The sequence below is a fragment of the Mugil cephalus genome, chromosome 7 (genome assembly GCF_022458985.1).
Source record: "Mugil cephalus isolate CIBA_MC_2020 chromosome 7, CIBA_Mcephalus_1.1, whole genome shotgun sequence".
Taxonomy (NCBI): domain Eukaryota; kingdom Metazoa; phylum Chordata; class Actinopteri; order Mugiliformes; family Mugilidae; genus Mugil; species Mugil cephalus.
In genome coordinates this window covers 2729695-2748222 of record NC_061776.1, presented here as the reverse complement: position 1 = coordinate 2748222, position 18528 = coordinate 2729695, and the positions used below count along the sequence as shown (strand labels likewise).

The 18528-nt window shown below is 38.1% G+C and overlaps 1 protein-coding gene across 1 annotated transcript; it reads right to left on the bottom strand.

The window, feature by feature from the left end:
- Positions 1–625: 625 nt before the first annotated feature.
- Positions 626–17485, bottom strand: LOC125010609. Its single transcript, XM_047589361.1, has 5 exons — positions 17362–17485; positions 17229–17301; positions 1882–2219; positions 1558–1749; positions 626–651 (listed from the first exon to the last, which is right to left on the bottom strand). The coding sequence occupies exons 1-5, from the start codon at positions 17483–17485 to the stop codon at positions 626–628; spliced, it is 753 nt and encodes a 250-aa protein (XP_047445317.1).
- Between the last annotated feature and the right edge of the window lie 1043 nt (positions 17486–18528).

The window sequence follows — 18528 nt, the reverse complement described above, 5'->3', positions numbered from 1 at the left end:
CATGTTCCATGCATAAGATGAAACAGCATCACCAGAACCTCCCTGAATATGTTACCAGGACATGAGCTTGGACTCACTTCAACTCTGTGTGGGTGGAGGCTCAGAGGAAAAAAGGTTTACAGTAAACAAGAGAAAGGGAGGGGAGGCAGTGAGTGTGTACAGAAGCAGATATGAATCTGTTCTCAGTGGTTATTAGGACAGAAAACAAACTGCTGACAGCCAATCAGACTTCCTTCCTGCAGCAGACGGGCTGTGTGGGTTTGTGCTCTGCAGCCTCCACACCGTTAGCTGTGGCTTTTCACTTTAATGACAGTTTCAACCACCAGCTCTGGTTAAAGAATCTTTAAAGGAAGCACCTGTGTTCTTCAACTGAGAGACAAGAAACTCATTTATGTTCATCATTAAAAATTAGAACCAGCTCTTTTCATGTTAAATTGTTTTTCCAATTAAATGAAACTAATTATTTTATTGTTGTGTTTAAAATCTTTCCTCCTCTCATAAATTTCTCCTCTCTGATGAATATAACTTTAAAGAAGTTGAACTCTGCCTGCAAAGAGTTTAAATTGATCCAATGAGAAGATTTTCAACTTCTATATGAAACAATGATGCTTCCTGTTCTTTATCATTAATCAGAACCGAACACAAACGTCACTGAGACAGAGACACAAACCCACGATATAAACAAGTCATGCTGTTGTTGTGAAGCAGGCGTCCATGTTGGTTCACCTCAAGTCTCATTATTTCCATGAGTTATAGTTGACAAAAGAGTCTGAATGTCCCAATCAGTTGTAATTCACCATGAGTTCAACTTATAAACCACACAGACCCACATTTCTGATGTAAAATTAAATTCAAGCTTCATTTTTTTATCAGTGCAGTCTGTGCTTCATTCACAGGGTTCATAAACATCACATCCAACAGTCACTAATATACGAGCTAAAGTATTTGACTTGCTTTATTAAGACACATTAAAGAATAAAAATGTGTTTATTGAGTGTGATCCAGTAAAACACAAGAGCAGCCTGGTGGAGTTTGCATTTATTAGAAAGAAGAAACACAAGAGCAGAAGAAACAGCTGGAAACTGATGATGATTCAGCTTCATTTTCATTATTATACAAGTCACAGTTAAAAGTGGAAATGAACAAGGCGACTAGAGAATGAACATGTCATAAGAGCAGATTTCTATGTGAATATATGCGTTTCTATTTACAGGACGACAATCAACACGTGAATGAACAGATACAGATCACAAAGAAGAACATTTCAACAACATTTACTGAAAACTGATGAAAGTGATGAATGAGATGAAGTGATGAGATGTGATGGAGAGAAAAGAGGAGCAGAAAACAGTCAGTCAGCATGTGTGGAGCTGGTGGACGGTCCCTTGTTTGTGAGGCTCGTCAGCAGAGAGAGTCCACAGCAGTACACCAGACTCTTCACTATCAGCACTGTGTACAGCAGACAGAGCAGCTTCACCCTGCACTGAGACTGGAAGGACACTGACACACACACACACACACACACACACACACACACACACACACACACACACACACACACACACACACACAGATATGAATTAGTGAAAGGGTCAGATTGATCCTGTAAAGTTGTTCTAGTGTCCTCATTGGACATTGGAGCTGTCCATGCAGAGAGGCAGCAGGTGATCTTACAGTGATGTTGCTGCAGAGCTGCCAGGTCTGCTGGCTCTCTCTCTGGAGGACAGGAGGCTGCTGGAGCTGGAACCCCTGAAACAGAAAAGGAGTCAAATGTTTGGAGCTGCAGTGACAAATGTCAGTCCTCTGCTCCTCTGATCTCTTTGACAGCGTCTCCACATGAAGCTGAACCACTGCTGGACACAGTCACCAAGCCTTCATTACCTTGTAGTGCTTGGGCCTCCACTCTGTCCTCCTCTCTTTCTTCCAGTGTGTCCTCCACTATGCCTCCCTCGTGCTTGACGGAGCAGATGTATTTATATGTGTACAGATCATCTCTATTCACCAGTCTGATGGAGGCTCTGCGTCCTGACTCTCTGAGCTCCAGCTGATCTCCCTGAGCAGAGGTCAGATCCTCCAGAGAGCCGCCCTTCTTCTGTCTTTTCCAGGAGAACTGGACCACAGGAGGAAACATGGATGAGGCCAGACACAGCAGGGAGTCTTCCCCTCCTGGTTGGGTCTGGATGCTGCTGGGTACACGCTCACCACGGGCTTCACTACCTGCTCATCTGAAGTTTGACAGCACACACACATTGACACAGTCAACAGCAGCTTACAGCACTGGTCTGGATTCAGCCTGATCCTGGAAACTACATGGACTCTGATCAATAAACTACTCATCAAATACACAACAAACATCAACCAGCATTAATGTTTCCAGCAGTCTGAGCTACAGTAGCTCGTCTGTTGGATCGGACCACAAAGGTCAATGATCCTCTGCTGCCCATGACCACCCTGTCTCTGGTTCTTGTCCTTCCTTAGACCACTTTTGATAGATACTGATCACTTTAGACCAGGAAAACCCCACAAGAGCTGCAGTTCTGGAGATGCTCTGAACCCAGTCGTCTAACCACTTCAATGGTCATAATGTTATGGCTGATCAGTGTACATATTCAGTATATATTATAATTTGTCTTCATGTAAATTTCTGTTTCTAAAATAACTGATGCTACATGAAATAAATAAATAAATCAGAACAGAATACAGTAGTTGATCAATCATCAGTTGTATAATCAAACCTGCTCCCAGTAGAACAAACACACACTGGACAATCACAACACAAACTGGAATATCCTTAATACATTTGGAACAACTTGTGTTTGTATATCATTTATTCTTTCATATATAATATACATACATACATACATACGTAAATAGGTTTTTCTATTGCATTTAAGTTAATAATTATGTGTATTCATTTAATATTTTATTACTTCTTTATATTTTCTCTGTGCTCTGTCCTCAAACTATCTACTGCTGCAACGTTGCAAATTTCCCCACGGTGGAATAAATAAAGGATTATATTATTTTATCAAATGACATTATTTGCTCATTTTCCATTTGTTTCAAAGAAGTTAGGAAACATGTCGACTGTCTTTCAATACGTCGTCTTTTATCAATTAGAGTTATTGTAGTTTACAACGTGAAATATTGTCCTATTTTATTTTATTTTATTTCATTTTATTTTATTAATTAGAAAGGCCTTTCAGAATAAGACGTCATCTGTATAGCCATATTTGTTTCTCCAAAACCTCTACATAAGGTTCAGTGTTAATGGTTCGTTCACAAATGTGTAAGTTAATGAAGATCACCAACATTCAACACTGCTTTTTATTTTATGATATTATGAACTGTAGACCATGAAATACACAAATTATTTTCAGCTTCACATTGAGAAATATTATTTGGTCCAAAAGTCGTTCACAGAGTCATGAAGCCTCTCTCCTCCACCACCATTTATTTCTAATTAACCTAATTAGCTGTGACATGAAATTAAAGCAACTTTTCTTAATTTGTTTCATGTCTTTGTAACATTTTCAATAAAATAAATAAATAAATAATTTTCAAATCCCTGAATTCTGTTTCCAGTTGTACGTTTGTCATTTCAGTGATTACAACATGTATTGAATATTACACATTTAAGAGCACAGACTTTAATCACTAATAAAACTCATCAATATACAAGTTTGTGTCAGTCATGTTCAAATGTTTAAATACTTTATGCTGATGATAGTAATAAAACATAGTGTGAGTTAATTCTATTTATTCTAACATCACATTCACTTAATGTTTTTATTCTTTTTCTATTAAAACATCATCAATTAAAGACACATTTACATCATATAAATATTAACTGACAGAGATTAGATCTGACAAGGTTCTAACTTTCAGAAATGATCCATTTCAATCGATAGACACTTCAAAACAATCTGAAATAGTTGAACATCAAATATCATCTTGTTTACAAAGAATTACTGAGACGATCAAATCCTAAATGTTCGTAACGTCACTAATATTTACAGAAATAAAGAATAACTTTAGTTGTTGAGTGAGATTTCAACATGTTTTCAGAAGTGATTGAGCTTTTCTTATGTAACAATGGCTGCAGGATGAATTCTCTAATAATGAGGAAAAAACTAACATGTAAAGCCTGAAACAGCACAAACTGACTTTAAACACGTTTCAGCTTCTACAATAAAACAAGTGAAGGAAAAGAAATGTTTGTTCTTACCTGTTACATACAGTTTAGTTCCAGAGCCAAAGATGAAGTAGCTGCCACACAGTGAAAAAGACTAATACAAAAACCTGTGTGCCGTTGAGAGAGTCAGCTGAGGTGAAGGAGTCAAAAGAGGAAGTGGGATCATATTTCAGCTCCTTGATCTGTTTCTCTATTGTTCAGATCTACATGACTGTCTCTTCTTCTCTTTTCTTTTCTCCACACTAGCAGCATGACTCTGATGTTAATGTCAGTGGTTGGTCAGTCCACTACTTTAGTGACGTGTCATCAGCGCCTTAGAGACAGCTCATCCTGATGACGTTATTATCACTAAGGGGGACTTCAGTCAGGGCAGGCTACAGACTCTATTCCCCAAATACTACCAACATGTGGACATGTTGCAAGAATAACACCTTAGATCATGTCCACAGTAACATACGGCTGCATACAGGCTGCACACTCCCCCCACTTCAGACACTTGGACCACATCTCTTTGTTACTGTACAGCCTACAGACCAATAAGTTTAATCTCTGGAGCACCCTGCAGGACTGTTTCTCTAGGACAGACTGGGATGTGTTTAAAGCTGCAGCCACAGTGGAAGACTCTTCTGTCATCACACAGGACTACGCTGAGTATGTGACTTGGTACATCAGCACTTGTGTTTGTCCAATATTGTACACCCACGACCAACCCACAACACGGACAAGACTGAGGTGATGATAATTTCCATGAGGAAGGAGAGGAGCCCTGATCAGCTGCTGTTCACACAGGAACTTTGCGTACCTAGGGGTCCACATCATTGAAGACCTCACCTGGACACTGAATACCACACAGCTGGTCAAGAAGGCTCAACAGTGACTCTAATTCTTGAGGACACTGAGGAAGTTCAGCATGACGCCTTAGATCCTCAGCAACTTCTACAGCTGCATCGTTCAGAGCATCTTAACAAGCTGCATCACCGTGTTTTACAGCAGCACTAAGGACTGCAAACGCCTGCAGAGAGTGATGAAGACTGCTGAGAAGATCACCAAGACTCCACAGGAGACTCCACAGGACCACCAAGGACCCCACCCCCCCCCCAAACAGACTGTTCACACTCCTGCCCTCAGGCCTGATGTGCTGGAGTATGAAATCTAGTGACCTGATGAAGAAGTCCTTTTTCCTTCCTGACATTAAACTGTAAGTATAATTTATAGACAGGAGTGTATAATCATGGACTAAAATCATGGACGAGATCATCTCATATGATGTTTCTGTTTCTGTTCACATTTCAATTAATTAATTGTGTAAACTCATGTCCATTTAGATATTTGCACTAGTCTTTTTCTTCAATCTCTTTATATTCTGTTAGTAAGATTTTTATATCATAAGGTAGCTGGGTGGACGACAAAAGAAGAATTTTGTTTTAAAGGGAAACATTTCTATACTACGGTGGCGACAAGGGCCAAACGGATGGCAATGACCTAATATGTCTCAGTTCGAGAAAAATAGCTTCAAGTACAGAAATGATGCAAAATCACAAACTCAAACACACAAACTCAAACGAGGTACAAAAAGGGGAACGTGGTGCAAACAAAAAAAAAGGTATTTATTTATTGGCTTAACTAACTACTATTACTGACTTAATTTCCCATTGTTGTTGTGTTGTTGACATTGTTATATTTATATTTTTGTTACATCATATGCAATTTGATCAATAATGCAAACCATTGTAAGTTACGGTAATTCAACAACTGTGTACTTTACCAGATCGCTGAAAAACCCCTCGGTTCTGAAAGAATTAACAAGGTTAAAAAAGGTGCTCATGAATACTGGTAAATTCAGGTAATTCAGACACACACACTCTGTCAGCTGACAGATAAAACAATTGTAGGGGAGAGTGGGGTAAAGTGAGACATTTTTTACATTTGCTGCCCTCTCAGCGAGCTAAAATGATATGTCATGATATATGATATCAGTAAAATGTACACATTTTCCATTAATTCAGGATGTTTCCGATCAATGGAAATGGTCAGAACGTATTCAGGATGAAGGGCAGTGAAAATGTAATTGTTTTTTAAAAAGTGGTCTTGTGTCTCAGTTTACCCCAGCTTCGGGGTAAAGTGAGACAGACCAGAGAAATCAAGGGGGTAAAGTGAACCAGCTCGGGTTAAAGTGATCCACTTACTTTTTCCACTCTGAAACCAGCATAACAACACATGTTGTAACATTTAGAAGTGGGGATTGGTCAATTAAGCACATTTTTTCCTAAACACTTGAAAGTAACTCTAAACAAAATCAAATACATAATAATATAATTCAAAATGTTTTAATTAACATTCAAATGACAGATACAAGTTAGATTAGAACCCAGTCAGAACACAGACCCTTAGAACCAGCTTGAAAAGCCTGGGCCCACAAAACAGGAAGAACATCCGCTCTCATTCTCTACAACTAGGCCTACTCTACATTCCAGCCCTGAAGGTTACAGGGAAAGATGAGGAGTTGCTCTCTCTGTGTGGTTCCTCCAGGCCTTTTAGGTCGAGGCAGCTTCTTCACCACATCACTTTTATAGAACATGTTCCACATCATTTTCCTTTATAGCAAACATGGGTCTCTCCCACTCTTTCGGGAGGCTTCAGTGCTAACGACAGGGCTGCTGTACAGCAACCTGCAAAAAAAAAATGTAAAAAATAGAAATAAAAAAAAATAATGAATAAAAAAATAAAATAAAATAAGAAGAAATCAAATGAAATGGCTGAGAGATTAATAATAAAAGAATGATTTAATTTGTAATTTTACTACATTTGTTTGTTGATTGAATTACTGTAATTTCCTGTAATTACTGTAATTTATTTTGAAAGGAAAACAGGAAAAGGGGAAAGCTTAGCATGCAGAACTAAGGATTTGAGGATTTGAACTTAGGGCGCTGCAGCCAGAAATATAGCATCTGCTCATGTGGCATCAGCACTACCAAGAGAGCTACAGAACACCTGCAATTAAATGCTTGGAGATGCCACTACTTTATTGCCACTGCTGCTTCAGATGAACCAGACAAACTGGTGAGTATAAATCAGTGTGGGATCACATGCAAACACAGGCCCATTAACACTTTTGTGAATAATATCTTTAGAATGTAAAACATAAAAATAGGACGGCACAGTGCGGTGGAGACAGAAAGACATGCAACGCTCTCAGCGAATGATTGTCTCTGTGTTAGCCCTGTGATAGGCTGGTGACCTGTCCAGGGTGGACCCCGCCCCTCGCCCGATGACAGCTGGGATAGACTGCAGCAACCTATCACAACATTTATTCACCATATTTATAGGTAATTTCATTGTTATAAAATGTACAAATGTTTCTATTTAAAATTCAAAAAGAATGTAAAAATAGACAAAATCTTGTGAAATTTGCAACTATAAACTGTATTTTAATTATGGAAAATAACCATGTTTTTATAATAAAGTAATTTTCTGTTATTTCACAGTATGTTGTTGTTGCCAGAAGATTTTTTATTTATTTATTTTCTCAGTGTATGGAGAGGGAACTAGTCAGGAACATGTCTGACCTCAATGAGAAACTGATCATCTGTTGTAATGTTGTAGCTTAATGTTACTGAACGTTGCTAAAGTGTGTTGATGCTGTGAAGTTGTGCTAAAGCAAATGATTCATTCCCACTAACTAGCATCAATTTATCCTGGAGCTGACATCCGTTGGGTTTCTCCTCATCTTTCTGTCACCTGTTCCCTCATCATTTCCTCTCAGTTCCCACGTTCAGCATGTTAAACTGAATGGACAGGGAGAGAGTGAGTACAAAACAACTGAATTATTTTATTTTGTACAATCATCAGTGAAGTGGTTAGTTACTATTATTATTATTATTATTATTATTATTTAGTGCAGACTAATTGTGTGTTTAAGTAAACATGTTTTACTTTCGTGTTGCAAAAGTATGATATAAGGTGTTTATATTTTATTTTAACTGTTGCAGTATTTTTTTATATTACATTTAAAGTTAAGTGTGTGAGTGACTTGAGTTCAGGGTTTGATAAGAGGAGAGTGTTTTTTAACAGATGCATTTACGATTTATTTCAGTAAAACTAAAAGCTAGAAAAACATTCTTGTTGATATGATGAACACAACATATTTCATTCATTTTATTTTTCTGATAATGTCAGGGTTCTTCTTGGTTTTACTGAGTTCCTGTTTATTAACAATTGTTAAAACTGATCATTCACAAAAAGATCAACTACCTCAGTAAATTGTGAGTCTATTGATCATGACATCATGACCTTCAAGGGTTTGAGGATTGGGTTCACTGTGATGAAGAAAGAGATTGAATGAAACTAAAATGTGTTTGTTGGTAAAATGGCCACTGAACTCTGACATTTTGATTGAGATCCTCAATGAACCAATTCAGAGCTACTATGTCCAGTCAACAGCCTCAGAAGCCAATGAGAGTCAGCGCTGGAAATAAGCCCCTCCCCCTTCTTTCATCCACAGACTGAACCAGTTTGCAGTCAGTTTAGTGGATGATTGATGTTTCATGAAGCCAATGAGCTGCTCTAAACAACGATATGCTACTTGCTCTCTAATAGAGAATCTGGTTATAAAATATAATTCCTCTGAGTGTCACCTTTCAGTGGAGCTCAAGTTATGGCTTTTTTATTCAAAATGTGTCTGAATGGTACAGTTTGGAAACACCTGGTTATAAACTTAGAAAAAAAGGCAAAAGAAACTCAGTTTTGGTAATTTTTATACTTCATAGGAAAGACTTTATTCTCTGATAATTTAGTATTACCCAGATAAGATCTGTCCTCCGGTTTCCTCTGAAGGCATCAGAGAGCAAAAATAAATAAATAAATAAATAAATAAATAAATAAATAAATTAAAAATCAGGCAAACCCAGCAGCTTCTTATTTTTGATTGTGTGTCAACTTTGATTCTTCAACAACAAAACCATTTAAAGTGATTTTGACTTTTTGTGATATAAATTATCATAGTTTAGCTTTCAGAAGAGACTAAGACCATGAATGAGCTCCAAACTATTCATGAACAGCATTCAATTTACTTTGGGTTTGTCCTAAATAGGTGTTTTTCTGCAAAAAGGCCAGAATACTAAACTTATTAAGTTTATTAATTTGGTTTCAATAACATGACTCCTTTAAACTAGAGACCAGAAAGAACCCAAGATAAACATGAGGAAGTTTGTTTTACTACACTTTGTATATGGGAAATATGAGACATAAATAGATTACATGTAAGCTGCTCACTTTAAATATATGGCTTTAGAAAACTAAAAACTATCAAATGGGATTGAAGTGACTCTAGACTCTGAGTGTTCTGGAGGAGATTTAATTCATGTTCAGGAACATTATTTAGACTTTATTCCAAATCAAATGATTTATGATTTATCTTCCACCAGTCCTCTTGACTGTGTGATGACATGTTGTGATTTAGTTAGCATGGATGCTACAAAGAGGAACATGAACTATTGAATGAAGCTTTATTTCTGGGTCTTTGGTTTTTGGGAGGTGTGAGAGTATTTCTACAATTGCAGGTTCAACCATCTGCAGTCTATGAAGGACAAACACAGCAGGGACCTCTGGACTGGGTGTGGAAGGAGAGGATGAGAAAGAGGAGGAAGAGCTGGTTGTTTAGTTTTGTGTCAGTAATCAGCATTGAGTTAGAGACTGTCCAAGAGTCTAGAATAACCAGGGTGGACAGAAGACAGCAGAGGACTGATGGTGAACGAGGCTGAGGACAGATCTGGATCAGAGAGACTCTGTGGACAGTAAGATAGACATCCTCAGGACATACAGAGAGTTTGAGAAAGATGATAGAAGATGAGAGTGAAAGTGATTTGCTGAGTATGTGATGATTGTATTTGATGAAGATTATGTGATGCTGATGGCTACAAAATAAATATGATGCATTTTGGTGTTTGTTCTGTTTTTTCATGTTTTTTTTTTCTGTTGAAATATCTGCTAACAACATCAATAAATCTGATGTCAAATAAATAGTGAGAGCAGGAAAGAAGAATCTCCCTCAGCTCAGTAGTTTGTGACTCTGTCTGAGATGGAGGTGGAATATGTGAACCTGGGCTCTGGTTTACTGCTCTCTTCCTGTCACAAACACTGTTTGACATCTGTTCCTCTGTTGGTTTTTGTCAGGCTGCTCACATCTTTTCTCACTGTGGAACCCACAGGAGCAGTAGTAGGAGGTCTGAATGATCAACTTTAACTTTCTTAATCTTGAGCTCACAAAACGTTCTGATTGTACGAAGCTGAGAAATCATCTTTCTGAGGATGATTGAAACCTGATTCTATCTGGCCCCAATTAGTAATATGAAGAATCTGTTTGAATGTTTCTGTTTCTTTCTTCTGGTGCCATATTACATAGTTAACAGTACACTTGTCAGTTCCACATCTAAAGGAGACTGTTTGACCAGCTCTCCTGGTCAATGTTAACTGGTCCTGGGTCAGATCTGCTGCCATGGCAACCAGGGCTGTAGAGACACAGACAGATAGATGAAGGTTAGTGAGACAGTGTTTGTTAAAGGTGGAGTTTGTTGGAAACACTCACCTGAACACAGACAGCACAGAGCAGCAGCTGGGAGGAAAAAGCATTTTGTGTGGTGGTGTATCCTCTGGTGAACCTGGGGAGAAGTGGAGCTCTGATGCAGCTGAGGCCCAACAAGGACGAGCTGTAACATGAGACGAGGCCACATGGTTTCTAGCAGGTCCTCAAAGCTCCCATCAGCCCTGCAGCCCACAGATGAGACGGCTGCTGATGATTGACAGCTCAGATCAAGCTGCTGTGTCCTTTCATGGTCTTGATTTGAATCTGACAGCAGATGAAAAAAAATCTGGGTCACATGATGCAGAAAGACTAAAAACATTCATGTTCCCACAAACACATTCAGGTTGGTGGTGAATTTAGTAACACAGACTGTTCTCTGTTGTTGAAGAACATTTTAAGAGATGAAACCATTAAAAATCCTCCACAGAGCAGGTTTACTGTGTAATATGTAACATCAATGTGCAGCTTTAATATCTCTCAGGACATACAGGAGGAATTTGGCAAGTGAAAGCAGAAGATCAAATGTTTGACTTCAACTCCTAAAAGTAGAATCAAAGCTCAGTGACTCTGAGAGATTCTGGTCAGTTAGAAGAGATTTCCTGCTCTGACATGTTTGATAAATACAGGACCTGATCAGCTCTGATCATTTTGTTGCTGCCTGAGGCTGAAATGAAGAAGCAAAGAGAAGCAGCGCACCCTGTGGTGAGTCACTGGAAGTACAAAGGCATCCAGACACAAATGACTCACAGTGGTTCAGTAAACCAGCTCTGAGCTCTGGATGCAGAACATCCACCATGTTCTGAACAAACAGAGTCATTATGGAGCCAGCTGCTTGTTCATTACCACTGTAGCTGTTCACATCTGCAGCTTCACCATTCAAAGAAAAACTCCAATGATGAGTTTGATCAATGAAAGGAAGAAAGAAGATGAAAATCTCATCCTCCACAAATCATTCATTCCTCCTTCTTTTCATACTGGATCTGTACTTTCATGATATTCAGCAGATATGTCTGCTGTAATACATGTTCTATGGAGAGAAGAAGGTTATGTTCCATGTGAAGGTTTTTCAGGGCAGCAGTTAATGACTGAATCAGCAGAAAAAAAGTGGTTTAAAACTGGTTTCAGGCTCAAATTTGGAATTACATACAGTAGACACACAGGTGTTTGACTTATACCATAGACTGTAAATATACAATCAGTGGTTAGAGGTGATAGCATGAAATGTACTGTCAGTATGTACTTTAAAGATAAAAAGTAACCACACAGAGAAGTATATTATAAAAACAATATAACAAGGACATTTCAGAGCATCACTGCCACAACAAGAAACAGAAAAGGTGTCATTGAAAATGAGTCATGTTTAATGTGAATTTTATTTTTTAACATCATGTAACACGTTATAATGTGAAAACTGACCCATTCTTGTTTTCTGGTGTTTCAGCTCTTCTCTGTTATATATTTTACTATGAGATAGAATTATTTGCATGCTTTTGTGAATAAAATACTCAAAATATATCAGTTGCATTGTTTTCAATTCCAACAATTTCATCGTTGATGATATTTAAAGCATTGAAATGTATTAATTTGTTTAAAAGTCATATTTGTCTTCCTGCCTGATTCTAAAAATCTAAAGTGCCAGATGTGTTGAGTTCATCTTAATTATTTTCAACCCCCAGTCCAACCACATTGGCACATAGGCATTCACACATCATACATATACACACCACACCTATGGACAATTTAGAGTCACCAATCAGCCTAACGAGCAAGTGTTTGGGAGGTGGGAGGAAATCAGAGTACCCGGAGAAAACCCACGCAGACACATCACCGATCCGTTACACCATACTGTCTGTATTGAAAGAACATAAATCAAGCATTTCAAAATTCACATACTGTAGATCTTTTATTTTTAAACACTGCCTCACTGTTTCGTTCCTACTCGATATGTTAGTTATTGTGGTGCAGACTTTAAATTGTTGACTGTATAGAGAAGACAACGACACTAATTATAGAAAAAAATATCTTTCTATAACATCAGTGATTTAAATATTGTGTCAGAGTGAATACATTTAGTCTTCAGTTAAACATCATATGATCCTAATAAAGATTGAGAGACTTTACAGACAGTGGAACTAAATGTTAACTCTCCCCCTCTGTTGGAACTTTATTGTGGGACACCAGATGGACGTGGTTTGTTTTTAAAACCAGTTAGTAGTGTTGTTGGCGGTGCAGTGGATTGGTGGTAAACACAGTTTACAAGTAACAGAGAAAATCGGATAACTGACGAGAACATGTCCTCCATTACCACTAGTGGCGGTATGTGTATTTTCTGTGGGTTAATACCACCCATTTACATCATATAATATACCAGAGTCGTTCATGTGTCAGGCCGGGATTTCAAACAACAACAGATGGATAATAGTTCAGCTTTTTTAATGTCGTACATAATGTGTGTGTTTCTTATGGTACATATAAGATGGCGCTATCCCTCAGGTAGTTCTTCTACCACCTCTGTTTACATTCTTCTTCTGCGTCCGTCTTTCTTGGATGTTTTTGTTCCAGGGTCATATACCAGCGCTGTCGGTTGTGGCCCCATGTGCACACCCGTTATCCAAAAGTCTGATTAAGGCGTATACAAGCCGGAGAATATTGATAGGGAGAATTTTAATCAGAGTAACGTGTTTACATGCACTTAAGTTTTGTAGTTAAAGTCGGATTAAGGCAATAATTTGTTTAGTTTTTTTCACGCGCATTTAAACGTAAACTTTAGGCTAATTGGTGACTCTAAAATTGACAAGCTGTGTGAGTGTGAGTGTAAATGGTTGTTTTTTTTTTTGTGTGTGTGTGTTCCTTTCTTGACATGTACAGACTTTACAAGGCTTCCTAGGTGTAGCTTAGGAGGCCATTATCTGTTAATGATATGGTCCTCTCAGTTAAACATCATGCTCACGAAGCAAATCGCCATCAATGTCCAGACCAAGCTTGTACTAAAGTAGAGGCAGAGGGACAGGTGTCCTTGTGCAGTCCTTGAGCTGACTCAGTTCCTCTGAACCCTCTCTACTGCCAAGCTCTCACAGGGAGAGGTAACTTCAGCACTGGACAGCTCCTCTGAACCCCTCCGTATGACAGATATACACACACAAGCAAGCAGCCCCTCCCAGAATAATCTTTTGTCAAAGATTGAAACCATCTGCTTCAAGTAAACAAGCTAAACTACCATCACCTATTTGCTCAGTTCACAAGATAAAGGCAGTTGCTCAAAGCAAGAAACTGTCTTTGAACTTGTCTCTGCAACTTCTGAAGAATAGAGTGACACTAGAATCAGGAAATAAAAGGAACTGTTGGAAACTTCCATGCAAGCTCATTTGCAGGCTGTCTTATGTGAATCAGTGTCACTTCAGGTGCAGCCAAAACCTTTCCACTGGGTAAATCAATCAAAGTGAAAGTCAATCCCCTAAATGGAAAAATAGGGACGAACTCCCACAGCCACTTCACTTGAAACCAAGTCTAATTCCGCAAAGACTTACTGCAACAATACACCAACATCTGTAATGCCAAAACAGAGATTGATCTGTTATCAAATAGTAAAACCCCGTCCATAATGAAAGGCCTTCAATGGACAATGACGAAATAACTCACTTCGGGCCTGAGCAAAATTCCGAATTCAGAATTAAAAATAATTAAATAAATAAATAATTCATTTGAAGAATTTGTATGTGAATTAAAACGGGCTTCACCCCCAACAGGACGTTAAATTTTGGAATTACAGGAAGGGAATTAAATTCATGTCAAACCAAACTTCCTATACCAAGTAACAGGAATAATTTGCCACTTTTAAAAATAAAATGAACAAATGACCCCACATTAAAAACTGGCTCTGACCATAAAATTTTGGGTCAGTGGAGGGGGCTTGGAAACAGTTTGGGAAACCTTTTTGGGAATACTTCAATAAAGTAAAGCATTCGGGGAAATATTTTTAAAATACTTGTCACCACTTTCCATAAGTTTGAAAGTTAAAAACATAAAATTTAAAAATTATTATTTTTTTTTATAGATGATGCTTTTTTTTCAAAATTCCCCCAAGAAAAACTTTTGCTGAAAAAAAAAATAGAATGTTATGTGAAAATTTAAAAGTATAAATATTTGGATGAAAAAATTTTAAACGACATTATAAACAAAAACGTAAAGCTTGTTTTCGGGGAAAAAAACCACTTCACATTTCCACGTTTTTATTGTATTTATTTTAAACTTGTCTGGCATTTAAATTCTTTATTTAAGTCCATAGAGGAGTAAATTTTTTAAAACTATCCCCTAACTATTGACTGTTTTATCTACTTTATGATGTTCAGTTCCTCCCTTGGAAAAGTTAACGGAAGAAAGGGTTTAAAATGCTACTTAAACTCCCCCCAAAACTTTTTTTTTTAATAAGAAGATAATCCCAAATTTTAAATTCCCTGTTTTTTTGGGGACGTTATTTTATAAAAGGAAGAATGGACATGTTGCTGGGCCTGAAAGGGGTTATGTTTTTTGTTGTTATCGGGTGAAAAGGAAACGAAGCCACTGGCTGTTTTTTTTTGGCCTTTTTTGTCAATTAAAATAAACCACCCCAAAATTTTAATTTTAGAAATTCGCATTAGCAGCAGGTCAAGCTCAAGGGAAATTAAAATTTTTTGAGAGAAAAAACATAAAATTTCCCGGGTCCTCTAACGGGACCTGTTAGTGGTTTAAATCCTAATCACCATTAATCACAGAGGTGTCTAAATCAAAAAAAACCATTTTTTTTAAAGGTTTTTAAATTTTTTTTTTTATTTAAAACGAAAAAAAGCATTTTTAAATATCAGAACCTCCCGAACATGTTCCCCGGGAAACATAGTTTGGGACTCTTTTTCAACTCTGGGTGGGGGGAGGTCAGGGGAAAAAAGGTTTACGTAAAAAAGAGAAAGGAGGGGGGCATGATGGTACAGAACCCAGATATGAATCCGTTCCCCAGTGGTTATTAGGACAAAAACAAACTGCTTTTAAAAGCCAATAAGATTTCCCCTTCCTCACAAAACGGGCTTTTGGGGGGTTTTGTGCTCTGCAGCCTCCACACCTTTTGGGCGGGTGGCTTTTCATTTTAAAATGACATTTTTTAAACCACCAGCCGGTGAAAAATTTTTCCGGGAAAGCACCTGTGTTTTTCCCAAACGAAGCCCAAAAAACATTTTTAAATTTTCCCACTTTTAAAAATTGGAACCACTTTTTTTCATTTTAAATTTTTTTTAAATTTAAAAAATAAACTAATTTTTTTTTATTGTTGGTTTAAAATCTTTTCATCCTCTTTCTATCTCTGAGGGAATAAAAACTTTAAAGAAGTTGAACTCTCCCTGCAAAGTTTTTAAAATTTACCCAAAATTAAAAAGATTTTCAACTTCTATATGAAACAATGAGCTTCCGGTTCTTTATAAATTAAAACAAACCCGGGAACACAAACGTCACGAGACAAAAGACACAAACCCCCCGATAAAAAAAAGTCATGCTGTTTTTGTGAAGCGGGCTTTCCATGTTGGTTCACCCCCAAGTCCTTTAAATTCCATGATTTTATAGTTCCCAAAAGACCCCAAATGTCCCAATCAGTTGAAAATTCAGCTGAGTTCCCCTTTTATTAACCACACGGACCCCACTTTTTCCTAAAAAAAATTTTAAATTTAAAGCTTCTTTTTTTATCATGCAGTCGGGGGTTCATTCACGGGGTTTTCATAGAAAACACTCCAACACACAAATAAACCACAAAAATTTTTTACTTCCCTTTTTTAAGAACATGAAAAGAATAAAAATTTTAAAAATTTGAGTGTAAACCGGGTAAAAACAAAAGAGCACCGGGGGATTTTTGATTTATTAGAAAAAGAAACACAAGAGCAAAAAAACACGGGAAACTGATGATGATTCAGTTTCATTTTCATTATTATACAAGTCACATTTTAAAAGTGGAAAAAAACTGGGACGACAGAGAATGAACATTCAAAAGAGCAATTTCTAGGTAAAATAAATGTTTTTTCTATTTACGGGAAACACAATCAAAAGTGAATGAACAGATACAGTTTTACAAAGAAAACATTTCAACAACTTTTACGGAAAACTAAATGAAAGGGATGAATGAGATAAGTATGAATCTGATGGAAGGGGAAAAGAGGACCCAAAAAAACAGTCGTCAGCAGTGTGGACCCGGGTGGACCCCCTTTGTTTGTGGGGCTCGTCAGCAGAGAAGTCCAAAAGCAGTACACCAGACTCTTCCTATCACATTTGTGTACAACAACAGAGCAGCTTCACCCTAAATGAGACTGGAAGGACCTGACAGACCACACACCACACAATTAATTAAGGCAATTTTCAATTGATCCGGAAAAAGGTTTCTAGTGTCCTCTTTGGGACATTGGAGCTGCCCAAAATGCAAAGGCAGCAGGTAAATCTTACAGGGTTTTCCCTGCGGGATGCCGGGTCTGCGGGCTCCTCTCTGGAGGACAGGAGGCGGCGGAGTTTGGCCCCCCTGAAACAAAAAAGGAGTAAAATTTGGAGCTCAGTGACAAATGCCCAGTCCTCTGCTCACTGATCCCTTTAAACAGCGTCTCCCATGAAGCGAACCACTGCGGGACAAAAAAGTCCCCAAAAACCTTCATTACCTTGTAGGGGTTTGGGGCCTCCACTTTTCCCCCTCCACTTTTTTCTTCCATTTGGGGTCGCCCCACAGGGCCTCCCTCGTGCGGACGGGGGCAATTTATTTATATGTGTACAGATCATCTCTATCCACCATCTGAGGGAGGCTCTTTTTCCGGGACCTCTGAGCTCCAGCTGATCCCCTGAGCAGATCAGATCCTCCGAAGCCGCCCTTTTTTCCGTTTTTTCCCAAAGGAGAACTGGACCAAAAGGGGGAAAAAAGGATGGGGCCAAAACACAGCGGGGAGCTTTTCCCCCCCGGGTTGGGGGCCGGATGCGGCGGGGGAAACACGCTCACCAGGGGCTTCACTCCCTTCTCATAAGAATTTTTGACAGAAACCCCAACAAAATTGACACGCCCAACAGCAGTTAAACAGCCCCGGTCTGGATTAAAGCCTGTTCCTTTGGAAACTCATGGACTCTGATAAACTAAACACTCACAATACAAAAACAAACATCAACCACATTAATTTTCCAGCAGTCTGACCCAAACAGTACTCGCTTTTTGGACGGCCCAAAAGGGTCAATGACCTCTCTCCCCCAGGGGACCACCCTGCCCTCTGTTTTTGGGCCTTCCTTAGACCATTTTTGTAGATACTACCCACTTTAGACCGGGAAAACCCCACAAGACTGCATTTTCTGGAGATCTCAAAACCCGTCGTCAAAAAACCAAACTTCAACGGTCTTTAATTTTATGGCGGGAACAGTGTACTTTTTCAGTAAAAATTTTTTAAACTTCTTCATTAAATTTCTGTGTCTAAAATAACGATGCTACAAAAAACATAAATAAAAAAAATCCGAACAGAAAACAGTAGTTGATCAATAAATCAGTTGTAAAAAAAACCCCAAACCTGCTCCCATAGAACAAACCCCACACTGGAAAAACACAACAAAAAACTGGAAAAACCCAATATATTTAGGATGCCTTGTTTTTTGGATATCCTTTATTCTTTCATAATACAATAAACATGCAGCTAAATAAAATAGAATTCTATTGGTTTTTAAGTTTGTTTTTTTTTTGTATTTTTTTAATATTTTTTTTACTTCTTTTTTTTTCCCT

Excerpts from the sequence above, each read along its gene's own strand:
- LOC125010609 (XM_047589361.1), bottom strand. The coding sequence starts at position 17,485 with ATGGAAGAAAAAAGTGGAGGGGGAAAAGTGGAGGCCCCAAACCCCTAC. Across the intron at positions 17,302-17,361 it reads GACGCTGTTTAAAGGGATCA|GGGGGCCAAACTCCGCCGCC; the intron begins GTGAGCAGAGGA and ends TTTTTGTTTCAG. Across the intron at positions 2,220-17,228 it reads CATCCCGCAGGGAAAACCCT|AGGTAGTGAAGCCCGTGGTG; the intron begins GTAAGATTTACC and ends CTTCAGATGAGC.